This window comes from Puma concolor, chromosome E4 (genome assembly GCF_028749965.1).
Source record: "Puma concolor isolate L17-30 chromosome E4, mPumCon1.1.hap2, whole genome shotgun sequence".
NCBI lineage: Eukaryota > Metazoa > Chordata > Mammalia > Carnivora > Felidae > Puma > Puma concolor.
Window position 1 is genome coordinate 58,262,044 of NC_141683.1, and position 17,917 is coordinate 58,279,960.

A 17,917-nucleotide genomic window follows, 5' to 3' on the forward strand; every position below is an offset into this window, starting at 1 on the left:
GTATCACATTGATTGTTTTGCGGATATTGAACCAGTCCTGCATCCCAGGTATAATCCCACTTGGTCGTGGTGAACAATTTTTTTAATGTATTTTTGGATCCGGTTGGCTAATATCTTGTTGAGGATAATTGTATCTATGTTCATCAGGGAAATTAGTCTATAGTTCTCCTTTTTAGTGGGGTCTTTGTCTGGTTTTGGAATCAAGGTAATGCTGGCTTCATAGAAGGAGTTTGGAAGTTTTCCTTCCATTTCTATTTTTTGGAACAGCTTCAAGAGAATAGGTGTTACCTCTTCTTTAAATGTTTGGTAGAATTCCCCTGGAAAGCCATCCGGCACTGGCCATATGTTTTTTGGGAGACTTTTGATTACTAATTCGATTTCTTTACTGGTTATGGGTCTGTTCAAATTTTCTATTTCTTCCCGTTTCAGTTTTGGTAGTGTATATGTTTCTAGGAATTTTTTCATTTCTTCCAGATTTCCCATTTTATTGGCATATAATTGCTCATAATAATCTATTATTATTGTTTTTATTTCTGCAGTGTTAGTTGTGATCTCTCCTCTTTCATTCTTGATTTTACTTATTTGGGTCTTTTCCTTTTTTTTTTTTTTTTTTTTGATCAAACTGGCTAGTGGTTTATCAATGTTGTTAATTTTTTCAAAGAACCAGCTACTGGTTTCATTGATCTGTTCTACTGGGTTTTTTTGTTTGTTTGTTTCTTTCTTTCTTTAAATAGCATTGACTTCTGCTCTATTCTTTATTATTTCCTGTCTTCTGCTGGTTTTGGGTTTTATTTGCTGTTCTTTTTCTAGCCCTTTAAGGTGTAAGGTTACATTGGGTATCTGAGACCTTTCTTCCTTCTTTAGGAAGGTCTGGATTGCTATATACTTCCTCTTATGACCACCTTTACTGTGTCCCAGAGGTTTTGGGCTGTGGTGTTATCATTTTCATTGGCTTCCTTGTACTTTTTAATTTCCTCTTTAACTTCTTGGTGAGCCCATTTATTCTTTAGTAGGATGGTCTTTTGTCTCCAAGAATTTGTTATCTTTCCACATTTTTTCTTGTGGCTGATTTCGAGTTTCATAGTGTTGTGCTCTGAAAATATGCAGGGTATGATCTCGATCTTTTTGTACTTGTTGAGGGCTGATCTGTTTCCCAGTATGTGATCTATTCTGGAGAACGTTGTAGGTGCACTGGAGAAGAATGTGTATTCCACTGCTTTAGGATGAAATGTTCTGAATATATCTGTTAAGTCCATCCGGTCCAGTGTGTCATTCAAAGCCATTGTTTCCTTGTTGATTTTCTGATTAGATTATCTATCCCTTGCTGTGAGTGGGGTGTTGAAGTCCCCTACTGTTATGGTATTATTATCAATGAGTTTCTTTGTGTTTGTGATTAATTGATTTATATATTTGGGTGCGCTCACATTTGGAGCATAAACGTTTACAATTGTTAGGTTCTGTTGGTGGATAGACCCCTTAATTATGATATAATGTCCTTCTTCATCTCTTGTTACAGTCTTTATTTTAACGTCTAGATTGTCTGATATAAGTATAACTACTCTGTCTTTCTTTTGGTGACCATTAGCATGATAGATGGTTCTCCATCCCCTTACTTTCAATCTGAAGGTGTCTTGAGGTCTAAAGTGGGTCTCTTGTAACAGCATATAGATGGGTCTTGTTTTCTTATCCATTATGTTACCCTATGTCTTTTTATTGGAGCGTTTAGTCCTTTGTCGTTTAGAGTGAGATATCAATCTATTGTCATTATGTTGCCTATAGAGTTGGAGTTCTGGTGATATTCTCTGGTCCTCTCTAGTCTTTGCTGCTTTTGGTTTTTGTTAGTTTGTTTTGTTTTGTTTTGTTTTGTTTTGTTTTGTTTTGTTTGTCTTTTCTCCCTTCAGAGATTTCCCCTCAAAATTTCTTGTAGGGCTGGTTTAGTGGTCATGAAATTTTTAAATTTTTGTTTTTCTGGGAAACTTTTTTTTAAATTTTTTTCAATATGTGAAATTTATTGTCAAATTGGTTTCCATACAACACCCAGCGTTCATCCCAAAAAGTGCCCTCCTCAATACCCATCACCCACTCTCCCCTCCCTCCCACCCCCCATCAACCCTCAGTTTGTTCTCAGTTTTTCAGAGTCTCTTATGCTTTGGCTCTCTCCCACTCTAACCTCTTTTTTTTTTTCCTTCCCCTCCCCCATGGGTTTGTGTTAAGTTTTCTCAGGATCCACATAAGAGTGAAAACATATGGTATCTGTCTTTCTCTGTATGGCTTATTTCACTTAGCATCACACTCTTGTCTGGGAAACTTTTTATCTCTCCTTCTAATTTGAATGACAGCCTTGCTAGATAATGAATTCTTGGCTGCATATTTTTCTGATTCAGCACATTGAAAATATCCTGCTACTCTTTTCTGGCCTGCCGGGTTTCTGTGGATTGATCTGCTGCAAACCTCATCTGTGTTCCCTTATAGGTTAAGGACTTTTATTCCCTTACTGCTTTCATGATTCTTTCTTTGCTTAAGTATTTTGTGAATTTGACTATGATGTGCCTTGTTGATGGTTGGTTTTTGTTGAATCTAATGGGAGTCCTCTTTGCTTCTTAGATTTTGATGTCTGTGCCTCTCCCCAGTTAGGAGAGTTTTCTGCTATGATTTTCTCACATAAAACTTCTACCCCTTTTTGTCTCTCTTCATCTTCTGGGACCCCTCTGATTCTGATGTTGTTCCTTTTTAATGAGTCACTGATTTCTCTAATTCTTAAATTGTGCTTTTTTGCCTTAGTCTCCCTCTTTTTTTCTGCTTCATTGTTCTCCATAAGTTTGTCCTCTGTATTGCTGATTCACTGCTCTGTTTCAACCATTTTTGCCACCGTAGCCTCTGTTCGAGATTGCAGCTCAGTTATAGCATTTTTTATTTCATCCTGACTTTCTTTTACTTCTTTTATCTCTGCAGAAAGGGATTCTAATTTATTTTCAACCCCAGCTAGTATTCTTATTATCGTGATTCTAAATTCTGATTCAGACATCTTGTTTGTATCTGTGTTGGTTAAGTCCCTGGCTGTCATTTCTTCCTGTTCTTTCTTTTGGTGTGAATTCCTTTGTTTCATCATTTTGAAGGAAGAAAAGGAATTAATAAAGTAAAACAAATTTAATTAAAAAAAAATCAAATAAAGAATGCTAGATCCTAGGTGTGTTTTGGTCTGGTTGTTGAAAGGAGCTTGGTAGATTAGAGAAAAAAGGTGAAAAAAAAAAAAGGAAAAAAAGAAGAAAACGTTTGAAATTTTGAAAAAAAATGAATACAGTGAAATAGAATAAAATGAAATGATAGAAATAAAATAGAATTTAAAAAATTTACAAAAAGGTAAAAATATAGTAGAAAAATTAAAGAAAAATCTTTTTAATAAATATGGAAAATAAAAATAAATATCTTCTCTTTATTCAAGAATAAGAAAAAAAATTGAATAGATGGATCAGCAAACAGACTGAAATATGATTGAAATTACATCGGTTTCCCCTGGAAGTCAAACTATGAAGTACTTTATAGTCTGTAAACTAGGCAGGCAGAGAGGTCCTCAAGAGCACGGTTGGCCCAGTTGGGTGGGGCTTAGTGTAATGACTCTGTTCTCCACTAGATGACGCTGCTTAGCTTTCTGGGGTGGATTGTTGTGGCTCACGTAGGCAGGTATGCGCATGTGTGGGAGGGGTGAAAATGGCGTCACCCAGCTACCTAGTCTCTAGTATCAGAACTCTGTGCTCTCCCTTACCGGCAATCAAGCACCCCTCCTTTGTCTCAGGCTTCTGTCCACTCCCAGCTTTTACACTGTTCATGACCAAGCCATCAGCCTGCCAGGCAGCACCTCCCTCCTGAGTTTTATCTCAGATGTGGTGCTGTTTCCCAACCCCTCACTTCTGTGGGACTGTGACTTTGACCTGCTCAGACCTTCTGGGGGAGGGTCTCATTGAGCAATGGCCTGGTGGCTGCCTGCATCCAGGAACATTCATGAGACCGTGTTGCTGCTGATGCCCAGAGACTGCAGCTCAGTGCCAGCCCCCCCCCCCCCAGAAAAAGTTCACGTGATTGTGTAGCAGCAGCTTTTCAAGGATTATGGAAAATCACAACACACATCTGGCACCAGGCTTCACCTTTAATGACCTTGTTCTAACACCAGCGAATGTGGTTGTTCTCTGGGGTCTGCTGGGACCTTTGCCTGTGGGTTGGCCACATAGCCTCTACCAGGTATCCTTCCTGCAGGGGAACTGCCTCTCTCCCATGTGGCCTGAGGACCCCTTGGACCTCACTCTCTGCTCCCAGGGATTTGCCCTTCCCACCAGAGCACCACCAGGTATCGAGCTACAGAGTTTCAGACTTTGTGCTCCTCCTGTTTGTAGAGTCTTAATGGAATTTAAACCCTCTCCTTTCTCCCTTTTTTTGTTCAGTCCCTTGCGTACTCTTCCTTTTCTCTCCAGCTGCTTTCTGGGGGGGTGGGAGGGGTGCCTTCCCGTACTCTCCCCCCGTCTCCATCCTCTCTCCACAAGCAAAAACAGCTTCCTACCCTCTCTGGCTTCTCTCTCCCCCAGTTCACCTCTCTGTGCCATGTACCTGCTGAGTTCTGTGGTTCAGGTTGTGTAGATTGTTGTGTTAATCCTCAAATCCGTTTTCTAGGTGTGCAGGTTGGTTTACTGTTGATCTGGTTGTATTTCATGGATGAGAGATGCACAAAAACTTCCATGCTGTTCCGCCATCTTGGCCCCTCCCTCTATTGCAAATTTCTTATAAGTGAAACGATACCATATTATCTGATGGTAGACTGCGGTGTTAAAGTTGTATCTTGTAAACTGAAGGGCACCACTAAGAAAACAAAGCGAAGTTAATAAAATAAGTGGAGATAAAAAGAAACTATAAGAAAATACTCAAGCCAAAAGACAGCAAGAAAGATAAGGAATAAAGACATGGTGGATAAATAGAAAACAAGAGCAAGATCATAGACTTCCACTCAATCATATCAATAATTACATTATAAGCAAATGGGCAGAACACTACAACTAAGAGACAAATTGTAAGACTGGTTAAAAAGAAACACCCTACTATGTGCTGAATTTGAGAAATCCACTTTAAAGACAAAGACAGGACAAAGTAACAGATGGAAAAAGATCTACCATACTAACACTAACAAACACAAGGGGGTGTATAATGTGTTTTTCCATTTGTATGTCCTTATGGGAAGGAAAACTATAATGACAGAAAGCAGAGCAGTAGCTGCTGGGCCCAGAGGGTAAGGGAAGGTGCTGACTGGAAATGGCACAAGGAACCTCCTTGAGATAGAACTATTCTGTACCTTGATTGTGGAGGTAGCTCTACAACTATATACATTTGTCAAAATTCAGCAAATGTTCTACTTAAAATTGGTGGATTTGATTGTATGCAATTTATACTTCAATAAAGATGATAAAAGGCAGAAAAAGAGAGAGGAAGGAAGGGAGAGAAGGAGGAATAAAGAGACGAAAAGGAACAAGGAAAGAGAATGGAAGGGAAGAAATCAATCCTTTGTTTTCAAAAAGCACAGTCACTTCCATAAGAATAGTTTGCACTGGCCCTTTACCCTATCACGTAAAATGTTTTAGTCCTTTTTCCTGATCCTAATTGTCTGCCAATGTCTACACTCTGATGATCTCCCTTCTGCCTCAAATTTGTCAAGCTGCTGCACTGAACAAGAGAAATTCTGGCACCAGATAGTGATAGTGAAACTTTCACCTAATTAAACGTGGCACACCTCAGGCACTTGGCTATCTACAACACTGACCTCTCCCCTTCCTGACCTCCTTTGCTTCATCTCTGGCCACATCTTCCTTTTGTTGTTGAATGCCCCACCCAAGCCTTTGCCCCTGTTTTCATCTTCAGAATCCTAGCTCCCTCTCTTCAATAAGGAAGACCCATTCCTACATCTCCCACCAGTCCGGAAAGCCAAGTACGTATGTTAGCAGTCGGTCTTCAGGTACACAAAAAACGGGAGTAAGACATCTGAACTTCAGAAGGTAGACACATTTCATACTCGCAAGGGCAGCTAGACTGCACAGAGGAGCTGGACTCGGAGGCTCTGGGGAAAGTGAGACTGATCAGTTGGTGGAAGCGTGATACAGCGATCAGACAGGGCTGAGAGTGGCAGAGGTTGGGAAGAAGATACGAAATACAGAAGAAACACAAAACAATATGGAAACAGCTCTGGGTATACTCCCATCCCATGCTAATAGGAAGTTAAATGGAAGATGTCTTGTCAAGCACCACAGAGAAAATAGAAATAGAACTCATTCTCTTGGGGCACCTGGGTGGCTCAGTCGGTTAAACGTCCAACTTCGGCTCAGGTCATGATCTCACGGTCCGTGAGTTTGAGCCCCGCGTCGGGCTCTGTGCTGACAGCTCAGAGCCTGGAGCCTGCTTCCGATTCTGTGTCTCCCTCTCTCTCTCTGCCCCTCCCCTGCTCATGCTCTGTCTCTGTCTCAAAAATAAATAAAACATTAAAAAATTTTTTTTAAAGAAATAGAACCCATTCTCATATTCTGAGATGATTTACCAGTCAAAGGTGATTCAGCTCTCTGATTTTATTTAAGTAATAATCATTTAGATACCCTGTAAAATTAACTTCTTAAACTTTAACAAAAATATACTCGTAGCATTTTTTATTCACCTCAGATCACTATGGATGCAAAACCCTTACAACTGCATAAACACAGAAGTGGGTATATGTGAATCTTTCCAACTAATGAAGGTCCACTGTGGAAAGGTATATACATCTCTGTAGAGATCAGACGTTCCCCCATATTTGAAGAAGATGAAAAAGTAGTCCTCAGAAACTGTCCAGATGTTTTCACGCTTTTCTTCTCCAGGTGCGTCTTACTCTGACCACACATTCCCTGTGGAAAAGCTGGATGATGCTATAGCTCCAGGCCAGGAATATACCTATGTGTGGAATATCAGTGAGGACAGCGGGCCCACGCACAATGACCCTCCGTGCCTCACACACACCTATTACTCCTATGAAAATTTGGTACAGGACTTCAACTCCGGGCTAATTGGACCTCTGCTTATTTGTAAGAAAGGTAAGGAAAAATCAGCAACAATTAAGATATTGAAAGGGTAAGAAGTACTCTCATGGAATGAGGCTCGAGGGAATCTTGGTACCTTTTTGTAAATCAGGCAGAGGGAGAAGGGGGTGGGATGCCAGCTCTTTGCGTGACATTGGTTATCTGAGGGTTTGGAATCTTCGTGTTTCCCCTAATCCTTCCTTCATCTCAGTGCTGGGAGAGTCTCCCAAGTAAACCTCTGTCTGAGAGCATGTTCCAATGCCCTGCCTGTGTGACCCTAACACTTAGCTCAAGGCCAAGTCTCTTTGAAAGTGTGAAGCAGCCTATATGTTGTTGAGAGTACTTGGAAAGAACTTAGACTAACGTACCTGAGGTTTAGGTTGGTAATTTGGTTTACAAACACACAAAACACCAGCTTCCTGTCTTATAAACAAGCTGAACACTTTGGGTGGCAGGTTTCAAACATATTCAGTTGACTTTATAACAAAACTTCATCGGCTGGGCTTAGGAGCAAGCGTGAATTTTCATTTTACACCCCCAAAGGATTCAGCCCATCTTCCATTAAAACAACAAACTACCACAGCGAACTGCACTGTGGGAAATAATGTGATTGATACAGCGTCTGTCTGTACATTCAGGCATACCGCATATACATACCTTCCTAATTCATTTGTTCACTGCACAAACACATGTTTTCACTGCCTGCCTATCAAAGACACTGTGATGGCTCTGACAAAAGATATTTCAAACTTATAAAAACCTCTTCTTTTGTTTGACTCTCAGCTGTGTTTCCTCCTCACATGAGAATGGATTAATCTTGACCTGCTGTCTCACTACATGTCCAGGCAAGATGGCTATATTAAACTTGAAACGTCCTTGGCCAACTGAGCTAAAATACCTATTTATGGGCCTGTTGATACTGGAGGAAATAAACGCTTTTCCTGAAGCCTTGACAGTCCCAAATGTTTTTTCTCTGTGCCAGATCAAATTTGCCATTAAGTCCCCATTCCTCAAGGCTATGAGGTATCCAAGAAAATAGTTAAGGTGGACACCAGAATTTTAATAAGCTTCTAGGCATTATTACTTGCTAAAGATGCTATTTTTTAAAATAAGAATTTCTTAAAGCTATTATGATTGCTTGCCTTAGATTTTTTTCCTATGTAGGAATACCTCACGAGAGTCTTGTGTCTAGGATGCTTAAAAAGCGTGTCTTTTCTTTCACAGGCACCCTGACTGAGGATGGGATTCAGAAGATGTTTGACAAGCAACATGTGCTGATGTTTGCTGTGTTTGACGAAAGCAAGAGCTGGAGCCAGTCATCGTCTTTAATGTACACGGTCAATGGTTACGTGAACGGGACAATGCCAGGTAACCCGCGGGCCGCACGCTACCCGGCCACAGCAACACCATTAGCACCTTTGATCCCGCTGTTTTCCTTAAAGCCCCACGGAAGGTGACCATACTCATATTCGCTGTTTTTCAACTCCTAATCAGAAAGATAACATAATCGAATTCAGTGGTTCTCCAGATTCTATCATCCTTTTCTTTCTTTCTTTTTTTTTTTTTTTTTACAACAAATACAACAAACAATTGGAAGCTACCTAGGAGGAAGAGTGTGCAGCCTTATTATATGTAAGGTTCTGGGCAGGCGTCACCTTGGCCTGTGCCTCCAGGAAGACCTCCAAGATATTAGCTCAGTCTTCTTCAGTGAGTTCTGTGGTCCCTGCTGCGTGGTGACCATGCCTTCTTCCACAAAGGAAGCCTTGCAAAACAGAAATTCAAGGTCAATCCCTGGCAGGAAGGGTCAGCAGAAAGAATACAAGGAATACACGCACAGTGAAGGTTGATAGATTAGGAGAAGGACCCCACATACAAAACGACCACTGGCATTTCACAAGGTGATGGATGAGGAATCGTCAATGGCAATGTAGGAGGTTTTCTCTTTCCATCTGTATGGAGGTTCTTGTGGAAAAGCAAAATCATAGCCACTATTAAGAGAAAGAAAAACAACAAAACTGATTCCCATCCAGACTTCTTCCACCCTTCCAATAGAAATGACTTGGAACCAAAGATCCTGAGGAAAAAGAATGGAAAATGAGAATATTATTTTATTAAAGAAGTCCATACTTCTCAGAGGTCATTTTCTGTATCTGAAAATCACAAGTGGCTTTGCTTACTAAAAACGAAACTTGTCAAACTTGCCAAGAGTGGAGGTCTGGATATTGCTTTTAAATTGCATTCTGTTTCATTTGACTGTCTTCCCAGAGTTTGTTTGTTGTTCCCAGAGTTTGTTGTTACAAACATACTCCGATGACTCTGGTTTCTCCATTCAGAGTTCCAAAACTTAGTTAATTGCCCTCTATCTTAGGAGGTCTGCGTTCAAGCCTTGCTCACTTCTCTAGCTTAGTGTGGCCCTTGGAAATCCATTGTCATTGTAAATGTGCCTATTTACAAAAATGGATCAACCATTTATCCTGGTGCAGAGGGGTGTGGAGAAATTTTCTTTTTTTACATATAAAGTAGCATTTCCAGTGCTATAATCCTAGAGAGGAGTGGTCAAGGAGACATTGTATCTGTGTCCCGGAACAGTGAATCATTTGTGTAAATATATAGAAGTCAAACAAAAGCAAGCTACATGCAAAAAAATTAGTAATTCGCTCAGGGCATCGAGTTTATGAATTTATAGTAAAAAAAAGAGAGAGTATTTGGGCTTAGGAGAGGCAAGATAGGGGGTCATTAGTAGAAACTGAGAAAAGTTAATGCTGTGCAATTGTCTTTTGGAGCATGGTAAATTAAATATATGATAAATTCTAATACAGATGTTATCAAATGCTTAATTCAGCATAAGCATTTTTTATGGGGTAAATAAATACTTCCATCAAAGCCTCCTACCTTCTAGCTTCTTGCTTGCAGCTTCTAGCTTCTTGTTCTCATCCATGATACTAGGAATTCTTGCCTGGTTACAATGGTCTCCTAAAAAATACAAGCCCCTCAGTCTCTCTGCAGGTAAGGGACTGATTCTCAGCTCCATAATGTTGCATCTGGTAATTATGGATCTGAAATTTAAACCCCAAGTCAAGGATGGAAGGAGGCTTAGAATCTCCCACAGAGAAAATTAGCACGTTCCCAGTCACCATGAGCACAAAGAAGGAGCCAAACTCAGCTTTTATTCTCAGTTTTCATTACTTCATCCATTAAATGCTCCTAGTGGCCTACTGCATTAAGGAGAGCCTATATCCCACAGAGGAATTCATTGCCTTGTCACTTAAACAATCAACAAGTGGTTAAAGAAGTGATTAAAAATTTCTTAAAGCATCGTCACATCTCTCCCTTAGGCAGAGCTTTGACCTCTATCCAGTTGAGAAGTTTAGGCCCCTGAACTCAGCCTTATTGGAGGCTCTGGTGCCTCCCTCCAATTGAGCCCAGATTGATTCTAGAGTGACCAGCTGCCCAGGCTTTCTCAGGGCTTTCCCAGTCTTAACACTAAAAGTCCTGCATTCTGGGAAACTCCTCAGGCCCAGGTGAACCAGGGTGGTTGGTGACCTACTTTCCCTCCCTGGCCTCATCTCTTAGAAATCCTTGTGTTTCTGAACTAACTTTCCTCATCTGTGGGCTCTATTCTTACCTCTACGTACCACTTAGGTTGTGACCACTTGCTTGCCCGTCACTCAGATGTCTGCTTTGCTGGGGCAGGAACCACAACTGGAGTGTCTATACCCCTTGAAACAATGCCTGATGCATAGCAGGTGCTCAGTACATAGCTCATGAGTGATTTTTTTTTTATTACAAAGTGCTGACTGCCTGTTTCACTCCCCATCTCTCCCTCTCAGATATCACTGTTTGTGCCCATGACCACATTAGCTGGCATCTGATTGGAATGAGCTCTGGGCCAGAACTGTTCTCCATTCATTTCAATGGCCAGGTCTTCGAGCAGAATCATCATAAGATCTCAGCCATCACCCTTGTCAGTTCTACGTCCACTACCGCAAACATGACTGTGGGCCCAAGGGGAAAGTGGATCATATCTTCTCTCTTCCCAAGTCATTTTCAAGGCAAGAAATTCTTCCAAAGTTTTGCTTGTGAACATGGGATCCTTTCTTCTCAGGCACTAACTCCCTCATTCTCCTTTGCCCTTTCAAGCCACCCACACCCCAGACATATATGCTTAGTCCTGAGAACAGAATTTAGTTATTCTGCTCTTAGACTTAATATAACGCATGAGTTGGAGGAAGTGGGGAAATTGACAAAGGTTTTTTTTTTTTTTTTTTTTAAATTTTTTTCAACGTTTTATTTTATTTTTGGGACAGAGAGAGAGACAGAGCATGAACGGGGGAGGGGCAGAGAGAGAGGGAGACACAGAATCGGAAACAGGCTCCAGGCTCTGAGCCACCAGCCCAGAGCCTGACGCGGGGCTCGAACTCACGGACCGCGAGATCGTGACCTGGCTGAAGTCGGACGCCCAACCGACTGCGCCACCCAGGCGCCCCGACAAAGGTTTTTTAAAATGAAGCAAAAACTAAAGAGGGCTCTACTTCCTCAAAAGGAAAAAGAAGGAAGGAAATAAACTCATACATGGAGATATTCTTCCTGGGGGTATTTAGTATGTAGCTAAAGAAAAAAAAAAACCTAGGTGCCAGAACAAATAAAACATCTGTAAGCACTATATAGAAGCACTAAGTTACAGAAAGTGCAGAAGATTTAACATGAAAAGATTATCTTTTATAACAAGATGAACACAAAGCCTGGGACAAGGAGGAACCCAATGGATGTGTGTTTAATGGAAAAAACATAGAATTAAACCAGCTGAGCGGTGAGTTTAAAGAACATCAGTTGATTTGGGTGGGGAAACAAATCAGCCCAGGTTGTTATGTGGTATCATGTAAACAAAATAACTAATTGTTCTATTATTACACATTGTTGTTTTAAAACTGTTGGGGAAGAAGGGCGCCTGGGTGGCTCAGTTGGTTAAGCAGCCAACTTCAGCTCAGGTCATGATCTCGCAGTTCGTGAGTTTGAGCCCCGAGTCAGGTTCTTTGCTGACAGCTCAGAACCTGGAGCCTGCTACGGATTCTGTGTCTCCCTCTCTCTCTGCCCCTATCCTGCTCGTACTCTGTCTCTCTCTGTCTCTCAAAAGTAAATAAATGTTAAAAAAGCTGTTGGGAAGAAGGTCTATATAAACAGAGACTAAAATGTAAGTAAATGATATCGCTATAGAAAATTATTTTGGTACCAAAACAATGTATACAAAAGCCAGACGCATAAGAAAGGGACACTTTGATGGGGTCATTTTGTTTCCTGTTCACACTGAGCAGTCAAAATTATATTTGAAATCATGAAATGTCATAATACCCCTAGAAGATAGAGTCCCAAATAATAAACAACAACAAAACTAACATTATTAAGGTTAAGTGCTTTTTATATTAACTTATTTAATTTTTAACAACAATTTTATACAGCATGTACTATTATTATCATCTCCACTTTACAAATAAAGGGACAGATGACAGGGAAAATGGGAAATCAACAAGACCTAAGTCGTAAGATTTTAAGGATCTGGAAGTTACATTTTTTTTCCTCTAAAAGAAGCAAAGGAAATCTTTCCAGATTTCTTCCCTAACCCATCCCCTCTTTGCTTTTTATTCTTGCCCCTTTCTCTACTGTGCTAAAAGAACTATAGACCAAAACGTTCAGAAGTTGCTTGAGCATTACTTTTACTGTTATTATTTAAAAGATTTACATTTTGACCAGCCTCAGTTTCTTCTCTCAAAATCTCTCCCTGCCCTTACATTCTAATTCAGCTGGGATGCAGGCTCATATAGACATTGCAAGCTGTGCAAAGAAAACCAGGAATCCTAAGAAACTAACTCGCGACCAGAGGCGGCACATTAAGAGGTGGGAATACTTCATTGCTGCAGAGGAAGTCATTTGGGACTATGCACCGATAATACCAGCGAATATGGACAAGTGAGTTTTGGGGGGTCTTAACCACTGTGTAAAGAAAGGTCCCAGAGTCCTAAAGGCATGGCATGAACTGTCATGAACTGACATCTCTCAAGGGAATACATGTATTGGATTCAGGTCTTTTTGTACAAATCAACCTGGAATTACTCTAAACTCACCAAGGGAACTCAGCAGCGGCAGCGGTAGTGGCTAGTAACAGCAGCGATCACTTGTTGAACATTTTCTGTTAGTTTTACTTTAATGCTCCAGGTGAGACACAGCTTTTATTCTGTAGATTAGAAAGGCTGTCAGAAAGGGGGAGAAATTCAGAAGCGCAAGTAGCTCTCAAACGCTTGAAAAATCGTCTCACTCACCGTAAGAGAACTGCAGATTACACTTCACTGAGATACTGTCTTCCGCCTCTCAGACCCACAAGTGCAGATGATACAATCTGTTGGCAAGGCCGTGGGAGACGAGCACTAGCGCACATTGTTGGTGGAAGAGTACATTGGTACAGCCATTCTAGAGGATGATTTGGGAATACGCATCACAGTTACAAATGCATAGGCTCACAATTGTAAATGCATCGTACCCTCTGACCCAGCAGTCTTGCTCTGGGAACTTACTATATAGATGTTCACCTGTGAAATGGTGTACGTACTGGATATTTGCACTGTTGGTAGTAGCAAAAGTTTGGAAACCACCTAAAATGCCCTCCAATAGGAAATTAGTTTCATAAATTATGGCACGTCCGTATGATGGAATACTATGCCTCTGTTTTCAAAAGAGGTTGTAGTCACTCTCTCTATACTAATATAAAAGTTGTCCAAGATATATTTTTTAGATTAAGAAGTCAAGGGAGGAAAAAATGGCAGATTAGGAGGTCCCCCGATCGTATCCCTCCATAACAGTAGTAATTTGACAGCTGTCACAAACAAAAGTGCTTCTGTGAGAGCTTTGGAGTCCAGGTAGGATTTGAGAAATTCCAGGATCCTCCCAGTGGAAGCCAAGACCAAGGAGAGATATTTTTAGAAGGCACCTCATGCTTAGGAGGTAGGTTTTCTGACAGTGCTCCCATCTACAAACTTGGAAACAGCCTTGTCCCATTTTGGACTCAGCCACAGTCCCACTTGGTCTTTGTCTTGACACGAGCACCATTTGCCAAGCAGTTGACAAAATTCAACATCTTTTCATGATAAAAACTCTCAACAAGTAAGCTATGGAAGGAATGTACCTCCACATAATAAACCCAAAGCTAACATCATACTCAAAGAAAGCTTTTTCTGTAGGATCAGGAACTAGACAAGAGTGACTACTCTCACCATGTTTATTCAACATCTTACTAGAAATCCTACCCAGAGCAATCAGGCAAGAAAAAGAAATAAAAGACATCCAACTTGGTAAAGAAAAAGCAAAACTGTCTCTCTTTGCAGATGATAACTCTTAAGACTCCACCAGAAATCTATTAGAACTAATAAAAGTATGCAGTAAGTTGCATGATGTGAAATCAATGTATAAAAATAGGTTGCATTTATTAAACTAACAGCAATATATACAAAAAAGACATTAAGAAAATAATCCCATTTCAATAGAATTAAAAATAATAAAATGCTTAGGAATAAATTTACCCAAGGAGGTAAAAGATCTATACACCACAAACTGTAAGATACTGATGAAAGAAATTGAAGAAGAGACAATCAAATAGAAAGATGTTCTATGTTAATGGATAGGAAGAATTCATTTGTTAAAATATCCATATTAATCAAAGTGGTGTACAGATTCCATACAATCCCTATCAAAATTCCAAAGGCATTTTTCATAAAAATAGAAAAAAACAATCCTAAAATTTATATGGAACCACAAAGACCCTGAATAACCAAAACAAATTGTACTAGAAGACCAAAAGCTAGAGGCATCACACTCTTTATTTCAAATTGTATTATAAAGCTATACTAATCAAACAGTACAGACCAATGAAGCAGAAGAGAGGCCAGAAATAAACACAAGCATATATAATCAATGAATCTTTGACAAGGGCACTAAAATATACAATGGGGACAAGATAGTCTCTTTAATAAATAATGTTGGAAAAACCGGATAGCCACATGCAAAAGAATGAAATTGGACCCTTAGCTTATAGGATACACAAAATTAACTCAACATAGACTAAAGAATTAAATGGAAGGAGAAAAGGTAAGGGAAAAGCTTTTTGACACTGATCTTGACAATGATTCTTTTTTGGTATAACACAAAAAGCACAGGCAGCAAAAACAAAAATAAGTGGGCCTACATCAAACTAAAAAGCTTCTCTACAGCAAAGGAAACAATCAGCAAAATGAAAAAGAAATTTATGGAATGGGAGAAAATATTTGTGAGCCATATGTCTAAAATATATAAAAAACTCAATGGCAGAACAAACAAACAAACAAACAAACAAAAACCCAACCTGATTTTAAAATGGGTGAAGGGGGGCGCCTGGGTGGCGCAGTCGGTTGAGCGTCCGACTTCAGCCAGGTCACGATCTCGTGGTCCGTGAGTTCGAGCCCCGCGTCAGGCTCTGGTCTGATGGCTCAGAGCCTGGAGCCTGTTTCCGATTCTGCGTCTCCCTCTCTCTCTGCCCCTCCCCCGTTCATGCTCTGTCTCTCTCTGTCCCAAAAATAAATAAACGTTGGAAAAAAAAATTTTTTTAAATGGGTGAAGGTAGGTGCCTGGCTGGCTCAGTCAGTGGAGGGTAGGACTTTTGATCTCAGGGTTGTGAGTTCAAGCGCCTTGTTGGGTGTAGAAATCACTTAAAAATAAAATCTTTTAAAAAATAAAGTAAACTTTTAGAAATGAGCAAAGGACCTAAGTTGACATTTTTCCAAAGAAGACATATAAATGGCAAATCGATACATGAAAAGATGTTCAACATCACTAGTCATCAGGGAAATGCAAATCATATCCACAGTGAGATTATCACCTCATACCTGTGAGGATGGCTACCACAAAAAAAGAGATGACAAGAGTTGGTGAGGATGTGAGGAAAATGGAACTCTGCACACTGTTGGTGAGAATGTAATTTGGCATAGCCATTATTGAAAATAGTAAGAAGTCTCCTCCAAAAATCAAAAATAGAAGTACCACAAGATCCAGCAATCCTACTGCTGAATATGTATCCAAAGGAAATGAAAGCAATACCTTAAAGAGATCTCTGTGCCCCATGTTCATTGCGTCATTATTCACAACTGCCAAGATACGGAAACAACCTGAGGGTCTGGTGATGGATGAATGGGGAAAGAAAATTCCAGACACACACACACACACACACACACACACACACTGAACTATTACTCAGCCTTAAAAAAGAAGGAAAGCCTGCCACTTAAAACAACATGGATGAAGCTGCAGAACATACTGCTAAGACACATCCCAACACAAAGTGACAAATACTGTATGATCTCCTGATCTCACTTAAATGTGGACCTAATAAGCAGTATGGTGACCATAGTTGGTATCGTATACTTGAAATTTGTTAAGACAGTAGACCTTAAGTATTCTCACCCCTAAAAACGAATATAGTAACTAGGTGAGGTGATGGAAGTGTTAATTACCTTAATTATGGTAATCACATATATACATATATGAATCATCATGTTGTGCTTCTCAAATATATACAATTTTTGTTTGTCAAAATCACCTCAATAAAGCTGGGAAAATACAAGACAAAGTCAAGGTGTAGCACTAAGTATAAAATAGCTGCCTGGTTGCTAAGGAATGAGAATATAAGTGTATTTATATTTACAACTCACAGTTGCATAAAGATGCTCTAGAATTATACACATGAAATTAATGCAAGTGAATATTTAGAAAATTCAGGGATGGTCAGAGACGTGGGATTGATGGGATATAGTGTGTGAGTGAGCATTTTCACTGTAATCAAAATCATTTGAATGTATTTGCTATTCAAATCTGCTATTCAAAAAAATGTAACTGAGAAAGAAGGGCAGAAAAGGAACTTGCTCAAGAATCAGATAATAATAATTGGCAGAACTGCAATAAGGTTCCAGGACTCTGGCAGTCTGTGCTTTTTATTGTGCAAAATAAAGGCATAAATGGATCAGTTCTATCATGGCGCTTCTGTTTTTGCAAACTAAGGCAATAAAGAGGACCAAAAGGAAAAGTGGTTCATGTTGCTGCCCCAAATCTTTTATCATAAGAACTACAGAAGATGGGTGAAAGTGATTGCTTTTTAGTTGGCACTGGGATCGGGTGGATGGTAGAAGGGATAGCCCAACAGCACAGAACTACGTCTAATAAAAATAGTCAGAGCTTCCTGGGTGGGAACATATCTTTAGAGATTGAGAAATACCTGGTCAGTCACTAAGGGTACCACAAATTAAGTGATAAGGAAGACTTGAGAAAAAAAATTCACAGTATATCCTCTCATTCCTTTTGTTTTTTTAAAAATATAATTTATTGTCAGATTGGTTTCCATACATCACCCAGTGCTCATCCCAACAAGTGCCCTCCTCCCTGCCCATCGCCCTCTTTCCCCTCTCCCCCACCACCCATCTATCCTTAGTTTGTTCTCAGTTCTCAAGAGTCTCTTATCCTCTCATTGCTTTTGGATAGCTCTTTTTCCAGAGATTTCTAAGGTCTCTTCTAGTGACCAGAGTGACAGAAAGTTCTAGGTAGCCTTTTCTAACCACGCCTACAACTTTATCAGTGGTGGAGAAGACAGATAGATGAGAGGTTTCCAGTTTTCCAACTAGAGAGCAGATATTGGAACTTTGCAAACCATGTTAAGAATTTTTTTTAAAGAAAGTTAGCATTTTAGCTAATTCAAGAGCAGAACTTCTAAGCATAGGGTTTCCTCATCCTCCTGGGGTCTTTATTTGAGCGAACGGTTTAATTTTTTT

The 17,917-nt window shown here is 40.0% G+C and overlaps 1 protein-coding gene and 1 long non-coding RNA gene across 3 annotated transcripts in view; both read left to right on the forward strand.

Annotated features, from left to right (window-relative positions):
• Positions 1-17,917, forward strand: part of F5 (coagulation factor V) — a 77,576-nt gene that overhangs the window by 25,850 nt on the left and 33,809 nt on the right. For both annotated transcript variants that reach the window (XM_086693693.1, XM_086693692.1), the window contains exons 4-7: positions 6,882-7,094; positions 8,304-8,447; positions 10,910-11,131; positions 12,878-13,043. In XM_086693693.1, coding sequence (XP_086549819.1) covers positions 6,882-7,094; positions 8,304-8,447; positions 10,910-11,131; positions 12,878-13,043 — 745 coding nt within the window. The remainder of the gene's footprint in view (positions 1-6,881; positions 7,095-8,303; positions 8,448-10,909; positions 11,132-12,877; positions 13,044-17,917) is intronic.
• On the forward strand, positions 11,141-12,245 carry LOC147572708 (uncharacterized). Its single transcript, XR_015245980.1, has 2 exons — positions 11,141-11,328; positions 11,574-12,245. It is a non-coding gene; the product is annotated as an uncharacterized LOC147572708 (long non-coding RNA).